Source organism: Lissotriton helveticus, chromosome 12, assembly GCF_964261635.1.
Source record: "Lissotriton helveticus chromosome 12, aLisHel1.1, whole genome shotgun sequence".
Classification (NCBI taxonomy): Eukaryota; Metazoa; Chordata; class Amphibia; order Caudata; family Salamandridae; genus Lissotriton; species Lissotriton helveticus.
The window spans coordinates 675,562,055-675,574,195 of NC_136073.1; the positions used below are offsets into that span (position 1 = coordinate 675,562,055).

The 12,141-nt window shown below is 47.9% G+C and overlaps 1 protein-coding gene across 7 annotated transcripts in view; it reads left to right on the plus strand.

Annotated features, from left to right (window-relative positions):
* Positions 1-12,141, plus strand: part of CENPT (centromere protein T) — a 1,192,572-nt gene that overhangs the window by 1,064,075 nt on the left and 116,356 nt on the right. For all 7 annotated transcript variants that reach the window (XR_013603874.1, XM_078671348.1, XM_078671349.1 and 4 more), the window contains one exon: positions 1,674-1,779. Coding sequence is in view for 6 of the 7 variants with exons in the window: in XM_078671348.1 (XP_078527474.1) it covers positions 1,674-1,779 (106 nt within the window). In the remaining variant the exon portion in view is untranslated. The remainder of the gene's footprint in view (positions 1-1,673; positions 1,780-12,141) is intronic.

Consider the following 12,141-nt stretch of genomic DNA (forward strand, 5'->3'; position numbering starts at 1 on the left):
CAAGGACACGAACGAACCGGGGGCCCTGCAGGGGGGCCTCCGTGTCACTTCTTCGTCAGCTGCAAAGCGGGGCAGGGGTCCTGCATTTGTGTGTCCTATCCACTTGCATCCTAAAATTCCCCCAGTCATGGTAGGAGGGGCAGCTCGTCTTTTCGGGCAAGGGTCAGTGTGGCACATTCTGGAGCAGTGTCTCCCTCCCACGCAACATTAAAGGGGAGGGCTAAGCCCATTAGGATAGTTCGTTTCCCTCTGCTGCTGGTCTGACTGCTTAACACTTCAAAAAAGATATTTGTTTTTACGTAAACAAGCCTGGGGGAGCAAGGATGGAACAAGGATGGAACAGCAAGAGAGTAGGTATGGTGAACAACACTTACAACGCAACTTTTACCACGCAGTGCCTTTACGACGCAACTATTACAACGCATGCTATTTCAACGCATTGCTCTGGGGGGCGCTCTAACATAGGGAATGGGTAGTGAATAGGTTTAATTTACTATCCAACACCTTCCCTAGTGTCCACGGGGACTGGAGTTGGAATAGTAAATTAAACTATTCACTATCCAGCACCCAAAGCGCTATGCGTTGTAAAGGCATTGCGTTGTAATACTTGTGTTGTAAAGGCATGCAATGTAAAGGCATGCAATGTAATGTCATACATCCGAGTAGGTATACAAGGGGGAACAATGGGGGAGCTCAGTAGGGGGAAACGGAAAAGAAAAAGCAAGAAAGCTGAACAGCTCATGAGGGTAAGGTTGGGAGAAGCAGCAAACAACCAGAGGGAGGAGGGGAAGCAACACAGAGCAAAAGGGGTGGGGTTTCAGTGGAAAAGCATTCCTTGAATAGAAGCAGTGGAAGATGCAAGGCATTCATTCAGAAATGATGGTGGAGAAGCTACAATTCAGGGCGGGACAGACGCAAGAAGCGAAAGAAAGCCATTCAATAAGAAGTAAGCAAATAAGGCTGACAAGGAAGCCAACCAGTGGTTAGCACTGGACTGACCCAGAGACAGCTGTCAGTATTTGTCTTTTCCTCACTACAACAACAGACAGCTAAAAGCAGTCTTTTAGAGAGACCTGAATACAAGAGAATACATTCTAGATACTCTAAAACTTGTAGTTGAAATGGGACCGACTGGAAAGTGGCATACAAATAATTTAAGCTGAATAATTTAGTCAATGGAGACTGATTGGGGACATCGGATTCCCACGAGAATTGAATCTCATAGTAGTCAAACAGAGCAACCTACCTCAAAGATGGAAAATAGATGCATTTACTGTGGCAGTTTCAATTTATATAGTGGATTTTGATTGGTGTAGTAGATGTTAAACCCTTTTGATACTCAAATGTGTCTCCTTAACTGAAAGATCTACATCAGTAGTAAGTATAATGGCAGTCCACGTTATAGGCTACTGATTATGTGCCCTGGTTTTCAGGGGAGTCTTCTAGCCAAATGGTGATTTATTGTCTGATTGAAGATGATCAAGGAGCTCCATTGACAGTTTTGTTCTTTGCAGCAGAAGGGATATTCCAGTACCTCTGCCTGAGACTAGAACATCCCATGGGTCTAGGTGAATGGGGAGTAAGAATCAAAGTTGATAAATGTATAGGAAATGTGATTTATTTTTTGTTGCTATTTGATCACTATATCATTTTAACACGTATCTCATTGCCAGAACTCTCAATGGACAAAAACGATTTCCTACGCAGACAGATGAGGAAAGGAGCTCAGTTGTCTTCAACATTGAAAACCCCAAACTATCTTAAACCTCCAAATGCAAAGTAAGTAATAAATAATGCCTAATTCATTGTTAGGTATCAAAGTGCGGCAAGTTTTTTGGTTTTTTTTCAAAGTGGCCTACTTTTACAGGCAAGCAGATGAGAATTTGTCTCCCTAGTTATGGAAACCATCATTTGATTACCCACCTACCACAAGATAATGGGTGCAAAAGTAAAACTGGTTATTTACTCTGCACAGGTGTGGGCTGCAACTCAGATCCCCAAAAACATCTTGATCAAATGAACAAACCTTAAACGTTTGCAGGTAGAGCTTGTATGTCCCTAGTTTTATTTTGCATTCATCTCTAAGACCCAGCATTACCCACCCATATGATTTCCACTGTATGTGCAGATGGGGACATATCCGAGGAACAAGTAATGAATGTCCTCAAATCTGCAACAGGACTTTGTCACGTTTACTAATATTATGCCTTAATGCAACAATTTTGATATGTGCATGCTTAAGTTTATTTGAAAGGTTGTATATAGCGCTGGCTAGACCCGGAGGTATCAGAGCGCTTTACATGAGTTTCAGACCATAGTTGCAGGTTACATCGGTACAAAGGTAACACAGTTATTAGAGCATAGCTACATAGTTACATGTTAGGTCGAGACAAGCAATAAGGACAATATGCGTAAGGGTAAAAGCAGGTAAGCGGGGGTAGGAGCAGGGGAAGTAGACAGCGAGTAAAGGAGGGAAAGAGGAGGGGGAGGGTGAGAGACACAGCATGAAAGACGAGGGGTAGGGTGACGGGGGCACAAACCGGTAGACGAGTAATAGCTGCGTCTAAATATGTCCCAAAAGGACCAGCTCCCAAGGTCTCAACATCACCACCTACTGGTCTTAAGGAGACAAAGACCAGAAGTGTATGTAAGAATTTGAGCAGTGTACAAAAAATTGCTACTTTAGCTGTTCTACAGATACTACTACATTGCAGACCCCTTTCTTTAGACCATTAGGTGTCACTACACCTCTGGGAAAGAAATGGGTTAGTACAGTTTTGCACTGCAGATAGGAAACTGCCAATTTTGGAAAATCTGCTTTGTGCCCATTTACTCCCATCATGCTGATCTCCTCTCCCCCCCGTCCCCCCCCCCCCACCCCACCCCCTCTCACCGAAACAGAGCCTCCTGAAATACTGTCAGAGTTAATAGGGCTTAGCTCACTCGGACTGTCACTAAACAAACGCAGTCTCAAAGTGCTATTATTTCCCAAAGTGGCATAGGGTATTCACTGCTGGAGGTAGCTGCATGGAATTATCACTGCTTTCCCCAAGGTGGTCTAGAGCACGTTTTAGCAGCTGCACACTAGTACGTAAACTGTGGTGCCAATGAGGCTTTTCCACAAGGCGTTTTCTGAGGCGTACTTTGAGCTAAGTTAGAAGTAAGGAACCAACTCAGAATACCAATTGCACTCAGTTCAGTTAAATTACTTTATTCGATTAATACATTATTAATCATAAAAGTTCATATAAACATCACAATTATGCATGCTGCGAAAAATATAAAAAAACAGTAAAAAAACAATAATAAAAGCTAAGTAGCTAGTTAAAATCGAGTTCATATTAGCAAATGTGCAATTTCCTAGTTTTCAATGATAGACACAAAAAGGAGGCGACACAAAAACAGGTGAAGGGGTCTTGCAGCATTCGTAAAAAGTATAAAGCTGGTCGGTATTGCCTGAAAATTAAATGTATGCATAATTGGAATTACACATTTCCCGCAGTGATTGCAATAAAAGTAAAAAAAAAATGATGTGCAAATCATTTTGAGGCGATGACCCATCACATGGGCACCATAGGAGATTGTTAATAGAATATGCGCCAGTAGGAAAGCCCAACATGTATGTAATCAGGTTGAGACTAAAACTTAACAAAATAAATCTATGACGATGGTTTGTGACAAATTACTGGTAGGACTGTACCCCCTCGCCCTGTAGGGACCCCTCCAGATACTCACTGAACATACATTTGCTGTGCTGGTTGGTCATTCTTGCCCTGTTCGCTAATTTTTAAAAAACGTATACAAGTTTTTTTTTTAATATAATGCCCAATTTTCTGATATTTCAAACAAGCTTCCCAAATCTAATGAATAAAGTTTATTTTTTTAACGGACGGTAACAATTGAATGCTCTGGGTATTTTCCAATAATAAGCAATCTTTGATAATTTGTTGATTGAGCATCACAGGATCCCTTTTCCATATTGAGTGCCAGAGGAGGTTGGGTGCTACATTTATGTGATCAGTGACATACGGGATATTCAACTCAAGGTGTAATTTAAAAGTATAGCAACTGATGGGAAGGATCATCATTGTTTTCCAACAGGAGTCTTCTATTGGTTGTAGTGCTTTTACATTAGCATAGCCCCATACTCCAGCACCATAGGAAGCTATGGCGCTGAATTTGGCCCTGCAAACCTTTTTTGCAATTTCTATATGTTTTGTGCCAAGTTTTTGGAAAACAAGTGTATAGCATTAGTACTGTTTTCTAGAATAAGCCCTCGATTCATCACCATCTTAGATGACAATGGTTTATCATCAAAGGTCACCTCTAAATATGAAAACATCTCCGTCTGCACCACTTTACGGTCAGAAATGAAAAAGGAGTGGGGATTCTTCGCTTTTCGGCTTGCCACTAAAATAAAGGACTTTGACTCAGATGTTTGTAGGTCAAGGCTTTGCATGAACTTTACATAGGTGTCTAGCAGTTTCTGGAGGGCCTTTCATGTTCGTGCAATTAAAACTGCATCATCTGCATGTTAGAATGCGGGTCTTATTTATTCTAGGAACATCTAGGGTTAATTCCAATAATTTGGCCTCTACCCCATTTGTATACAGTGAAAACAGAAAAAGAGCAAGCACTCATCCTTGACGGAAACCCCTGTAAATTGAAAACCATCTAGTGCACTCCCCTTTATGCCCATACCGTACACATGCCTCAGCCTTTACACACAGCTGGCAAATAAAAGAAATTAAGCCTTGGTCTACCCCCATTTCCTTCATGATCCTCCATAGATGAGAATGGGTTACACAGTCGAAAGCTGTGCTTACATCCATGAAGGCCATGTATAAATTACCTTGCATAGCATGGGTATACTTTGATATGAACAGACACATGGTTAGGCATTGATCTTATGTGTCTCTACTTTTTTTTGAAGCCATATCAGGCCGGAATCAAGATGTTATTTGTCGATTCCCAGGCTTCCAGCTTGTTTAATAGTACTCTGCCCATAAGTTTTACCGTACTATCAAGGAGGGAGATTGACCTGTAGTTTTTCGGGTTGGATTTGCCCCTTTTTTAATGGATCAGTATTAGTATTGCTTTATGCCAGGAAGCAGGTGGGGCCTCCTTCGCTATTACATCTGATAGAGAATCTAGCCGCAGATTACTTAACTTAGAATATCTCCTCAGGCGCCAGACTGGATCTGGAAAACTTTTTTCCCCAGCAATACCCCTGCATGCTGGGAGGCGGCGTCTCCCTGCTCCGTCCTGACGTTGTCCACGGAAGTGACGTCAATGGAGCCATATAAGCCCCTCCTGGCGTGCCGACGTCAGTTTTCCGCTTCGTAACGTGGATCCGGGAAAGTAATACCTCGGGCCTGTTATTGTTTATTACAGGCCTTTTCAATGCCTTTTGCGTCCAGGAACAGTGTGTTCGATGCCCTTTGTGGGCTTCAAACCGTGCCGGTCCTGCTCACGACGGATGCCAGCGACGAACCCTCACAAACTCCTTATATGGTGCTTGGGAGTGTACCATAACTCCGTGGAGTGCGACGTTTGCCGCATGGAGGTGATGTCTGCCCGTATGTCCCGAATAGCCCCTTGTGGCACAGGTCTCCTTCTCCAGCGGAGTCATCCACGCGGCGGCGCCGGTTCCGGCACCATCGCCGTCATTCACCTACCTCAGGTAAGCATTGCCCCCCTCCCTGGCGCGCCTCGAGGCCCCACAGTGGGCGTAGGGACTCAGGTTGGGACACCGCCGGCGGGTTTACCCTCGGCTCCAACTGAGTGCTGTGACTCTGTCACTAGAGTCGTCGCAGGTAAGCATTTGCCCCCCCCCCTCTCCGTGGCATGCCTCCGTGCCCCATAGGGGGAGTAGGAACTCAGGTTGGGACACTGCCGGCGGGTTTACCCTCGGCTTCAACCGAGTGCCCTGACTCTGACACCAGAGTCATCGCAACGTCGGGACATGGCCCAGAGGGGCATCCCACAACATTTAGCCCTTCCATAGCGCTGTTGCACAGCCTTCTGAGGCTCTCTGCGACCTCGCTGGAGGTGGCTGCCGCGCGGTGCACGACACCGCTTAGGCATACTCTCTCTCCCCCTCGGGGAATGATGAGTCTACGCTGAGCGGTTGGGACCATTTCAGAGGTCGCCGGCTCCACTCGAGGAGTCGAGGCCTCTTCGGAGGTCGCTGGCTCCACTCGAGGGGTCGGGAACTTTTCGGTGGTCGCAGGCTCGACTCGGACGGTCGTGGCCTTTTCGGAGGTTGCCAACACTAGCTCCACTCTGCCAGTTTGGGCCTTTTCAAAGGTCTCCGACGCCATTGCCTCGACAACGATTGACGCCTGTACCGTCTCCAGCTTTAGTGGTGGAGGATGTGGTCCTGGTGGGTTCAGCACCCCCTGAGTAATTTCACTGCCTTCCAGGGCAGGCGCCAGTGGAGCATTGGCCTACTCATCCTGTTGCTGAGCCTCTGGCCGGTTTAGCTTGCGTAATCACCTACTGATGATTTGCTGTCAAAGCCTCGCGGGGCCACGGAGGCTAGTGGACGTTCGTCAGAGCTGTTTGTAGGACTGCAGACATTTTAAGGATGGGGCCGCCCTCAGTCTCTAGTCCGTCTGAGCTTTTGCTGGATATTCTCCAGCAGGGCGCCCACTCGGGAGTCTCTGTGTTTGGAGTCATATGGCTGCGATGTGTTTGCATCCACCAGCTTGGAACTCCGGTCCCTCAACACGTTGTGCTTATTTGCTCGGGCTACATTTGCCCTTTGGGACGTTGTTGACCAGTTCCTCCTTTCGTTGCCGGGTTCTCTCATGCCGATCTGGCCCGCCTAATCAGTGATGGCCATGATATGGCGCACTTTTCAATTCGGTCTGCCATGGACACCACGGACACTGTGGGTCGTACTATGGCTAGGTCGGTTGCCACACGGCGCCACGCGTGGTGGCGTGATGGTGTTTTTCCCAGAGCATGTTCGGGAGCGGCTTAAAAAGCTATACCATTTAATGGGGGTCACTCTTTTTGACGCCCATGCTGCTTCGGCGGTCAGGCGCCTCCTGTATATGTATCTATTTTATGTTACCCGTTGTGGGCAGCAGATGTTCTGGGTTGTGTGGCTGCTTAGCCGTGTTATTTAATTATTCTGGCACAGCTGGTTGAACTGTGCTTACCTTTATTTCGGGACTCTGCCTACGAGCTTGTCTCAAGAGGGACCCTTTTTTTGTAGGGTTGTGCCTTACCCTATGTGGGATATTTGTTGTCAATTATATTGCTACTCTTCTTTGCCCAGGAATTTTGGCGCAAGCTGACTCTTCCTACTGTTGTAGGATGTCTCCTCTGGTGAGTTCCTTAGGATTGGTTTCTCTCCAAAGGTTACCATTGGTTGTCTACGGTTGGTCCGTAATACATCCCTGCCTCGGTAGGGGGTTTTGTCACCCTAGCGCGTTCCTGCAACCTCGCTGTGCTCATCTTGCCTGTCTATTGGTGGACATGCACCCCTGGGGGAGGGCAGGTCAGCCCTGGAACGGTCTCCGAAGGACACGGGGTCCGGTTTGTCCCTTCCTGTCCTGTGCATATTCCTAGTTCTCAAGGAGTGGCTCTGGTCTGTGCCTTTCTGCCTCTGTGCTCCACCCCTGCTGTTTTTCTGGGTGTGAGTTCTTATTCCCATTCTGGCACAGGTGCTTCTTTAGGTTGCATTACTGTGCGTCTATTCTTCTCGACTTTCTCCATTTGGTGGACGGTTTTGGTCTTTGGCGGTGTAGGATTTTGGCGCGGGGCTTCTGTCTGTGCCGACTTTCTTTCCTTTATGAATGGTCTTCTGGTCTGTTTCCGCTGTCTTACAGGAGACCAGGATTTTTTCCCCCTCGGGGACCTGTTATTTTCTCTGCAATATTAACTATTATGCAGCACACTGGTGCCATGGTACTGCTTGCATGACTCCCCTTTTGGGATTAGTCACTCCACGTACATGTCGACTTTCCTGTCTCTTTGTGGGTATATCGTGGATTTTACACGCCACTGGGGTGTCGCATGCCAAGTCTTTTTGCCTTAGTGTCAGACATTCTTGCTACTCTTTCCTTCGGGATAGTGTCCTCTATATGTTTATAGCCTTGCAGGTTATTCACTCACAGTGGTGCCTTTTAATTTGTTTGGCTGCATGCCTACCTCCTGAGCTTTGCTCAATGGTGGCTCCTCTGTGTCTGTTGGCACTAGGCTCTGGGCTCGGCCCTGCCACTGTTGTCACATGACCTAGGCAGTACACAATAATGTGTTTTTTCTTACACCCATGGGCCTCATGCTGCGGCTGCTGTTCTAGGGGTAGACAGTCTTCCAACTGTCCCCTGTTTCTTGTGGCTTCCATTGTGGTGTGTGTTCAGGCGGTATGCTCTGCCGTTGTCATGTTGTTTTGACCCCTGGAACTTCGTTCCTCTTGGATTATAGGACCCGATGCTTGGATCCTTCATGAAGGTCTCTCTGCATTGTTTCTTACATTGGCACGGAACTTATAGTTATGTTTTCCTTTCGTCTGTGTCTGGGCGAGAGAGGTCTCACACCGTCCCTTGTCGGATTTGGTTTCTTTACCATCCCTTGTTCATACTCCTTAAGGTGGGGGATGGGTCTGATGCTTGTTGTCCTGGCATTGCGGTTCCCACCTTTTTTCGTCAAGAGTGGACGAATATGTTCTCCTGGAATTTGGTGGTTGTCTCGCAGACCCTCCTCCTATGGGGTATAGCTTTGGTATCTATTCTAAGTTAAGGAATCTGTGGCTAGATGTCTCTATCAGATGGAAGAGTTACTTACCTTAGATATCAATATATCTGGTAGAGACATATTCTAGCCGTAGATTCCTTAATGCCCGCCCATCCTCCCCGCTCTGCGAAGGCCTTTTCATAGGGTGTTTTTTCCACCTAGCCCCACTTTCTGGTGGCTTGGTCTTCCGGAGGTGTGCTTTCGCACCTCACTCTGGTTTAGGGTGTGTTGTTCTGCGTGGGACCCTTCGGACTCCCCTCCGTCCTCGGGTTTGGTTGGTGGCGTGTTCTCGCACCTTCCTTTGGCACAGGGGGTGTGGTTTGGGTTTCAAGCCCTCTGGCTCTCCACTCCATTCACCTTTTAAGGTGGTTCAGGTCTGTACTTTTTACTATCTTCTCATGTTGTTCCACCTGGGTTCCTCACGCGTGGAGTTATTCTGTTTTTCATTCCCTCCCACCGCCCACACGAATGCCTCCTTCTTTCTCTGGCAGTCGGTTGGGTTGGGTTCCTCTTAGGCGCTACAGTCCTTAAATCTCTGGAGGGTGTGTGTTGTTCACTTTCTGTAGTAGGGGATCTCTGTGTATAGTCATAATCTAGTGCATAGTCCCGCCCATGTGCGTGGTCCCCGAAGCAATCAAAATAGTATCTTACGTTGTCTTCTTCTTCTGCAGTCCTGCATAGACTGCAGAAAATCAAAGACAAATAATGCAGCCTAAAACTACAAGGCTACACTGGCCAGCACTTCATCTTGAAGTGAAAAAGATAGCCAAATAATATTAAATTTTATACACTTTGTAAAGTTTCACACCTGGAAAAACTCCCCTTCACAAAAATTCTTTGTCATGATAGAGAGGAAGGGTTGGACAGACAAGCCCCGTAGGCTGCCATTATGTGTCTGGAAAAGGGATACCGTGCCTTTAAGGAACTCTCCAGAGACACTCAGTATCCCAGGATGCACAGCCAAAGGCCTTTTACTTTCAGTTCTTTTTTCCGGCTCCTGCTAGCAGGACCCTGGAGCATTGAGCTCTACCTTTTTGGGTAGATCTTCAATTTTTGGAACTTTTCCAGTGTTTTGAGTGTTTCACTCGAGGGACTCTATCTTCATCCTCTGCCCGTGCATCAGCCTCTGGGGAGCTCCCCAGTCAAGAAAAGGCACCGGTCGACATCGATGGCTTCGACGTCGGCGTCAAGAGGTATGACTACTATCTGCTCCCCGTCGACCCAGGGCTCTGGTTCGAAGCGACGTCGTCGTTTGGCATCGAGGGGTAGGACGTCGAGACCTCGGACGAGGTCGACGTCGAGGAGTTCACCGGCGTGGACACACCATCGACGTCGTGATGACTCCCGAAGAGGCAGGCGCTCGCCGTCAAGGCGACTCTGCCGTTCGCCATCAACGCCGACGCGAAGATTGACGTCGATGAGAGAAAGATCGCCATTGAGGCGAAGACACTCGACGTCTGGGAGTTCGTTGACGTCAGGAAGGTCGACGTCGAGAAGAGAGACGTCAAGGAGATCGACGTCAAGGAGATCGACGTCAAGGAGATCGACGTCGAGGAGAGCAAAATCAACGTCAAGAGGAGAAAAGTCGGTGTCTAAATGGAAGTCAAGGCTCAGAACTGTGTCTAGTGCTTCAGTGGTGAGCATCTCATCGTCATCAGCGAGTCACCGGTCGCGGCGGCGCCGGCGCTCGCGCTCACAGAGGTCGGCCTCCAGACTGTCCTCCCCGAGGCCTACTCGCAAGAAGAGGCTGGTCCTTAGGTCACCGGAAGCTGATTACTCCCGGACCTACTCGCCCTCAAGGCCCAGGACGCCTACTCCTCCTCTTCCGAAGCTTCCTCCGCCTCCTCCTCTTCATCCTCCTCCTCCGTCGCCTCCACTACCGAGCCCTGTGGTTCCAGCACTACCTGTTCCGCTTCCGCAGCCCCCGGGGTCGGTGGTTTCTGCAGGGCCCAGAAAGCCAAGGTCAAGATCCAGAGGGAGGCATTGCTCTCGCAGTGGGCGTCGATCCTCAACAAGGTGACGCCATCGTCGGCGGAGGGACAGGTTGAGATCCAGGTATACAGACTCGTCCAGTGACAGGAGATATTCTCCCACTTTGTCGGACTCTCCCCCCAACGAGAATGTCCCCAGTGGATGACATTGTGACTTTCCAAGATGTGCTGCTGAGGGGGGCAGCGAATGTGAGAAGTTGGCCTGGTATATGATGTTCACTATTCTAGTGAGCACCTTGCACCAGTCCAAACAACCCTTATGGTGATGGTTGTAAAGTCAACCTTATAGACCAGCTATCCTAGTGGTAGCATGGACAAAGCAGTCTTAGGCTAAACTCAAGAGGGCATGTGAAGCCAGCTGTTTTACCATATGCAATCCCTTTAATACCAAGTGAAAGGACACCACACCGGTTGTATATCAAAATATATATGTATTTATTTATAACACAATCCTCTGAACTCTTTATGAGGTCAGAGACACAAGCACATAACAAGATACTCAATTATAATACAATAAGTTGCACAAAATACAGTAATGCCCTAGGGGCACTTCGAACCATATACTAAAATAGTGGTATAAGAACCACGTCACGAACAAAGGATAGGCCTAGGGAATCGCTGGTGCTACACTGTACTACCAAAGGATAGGAAGTAGGAGGCCCACGGGATGTGCGTGCAGTGTCTTTACACGCACGCTAGTTACCATAGAGTTAGAATGGGAATGAAAGAATTGGAAACTAGTTCTTTTAGGACACTTCCGGATGGACTAGGGAAAAGCTACTTGTAACTAGGAAACTAGGATAGTCAATACCCACAGGAGTACCGAAATACTTGCGTTACCTCACCCACAGGAAGCGGGTGCATAGGTGTCAAAGTGTGTCGGGTTTCGTCGCTGATTCCTATGGAGCCTTGGAGAAAGATGCTGCAGGCGACCAGGAGAGAAGTGTCCGGGTGGATCCAAGGGCGGATCGAGGATGAAGAGTATCTGAAAGCAGAGGGGACAGAGTCTGGGTCACTAGCCAGTGACCAGGAAGGAACCAGGGGATGTCGCGAAGCAATCAGGTGATGTCGTGAAGATTGTCTCTGCAGCTACGTGGACCAGGAGGTGTCGACGATGACCAGGAGCTGGATACGGACTGTCCCACAAAGGCTCTCGCTGTCGGCGGTGTCGGCTTCCGGATTGGAGTCAACAAGCCTTGGCAAAGGCAACCCACGCAAGAATCAAAAATGGCTTACGGATCAGACCAGCAAGGTCTGATGGACTTCTCCTTTTCAGGGAAGCAAGGGCCAGTCTGGAGCAACCAGACCAGCGGTGTAAATCAAAAGGTTAGTCGTCACAGAGGCCTCTAGCCAACGGGCAAGTGACCGGACAGACGCGTCGAGCAGGAAAATGCAGAAGGGC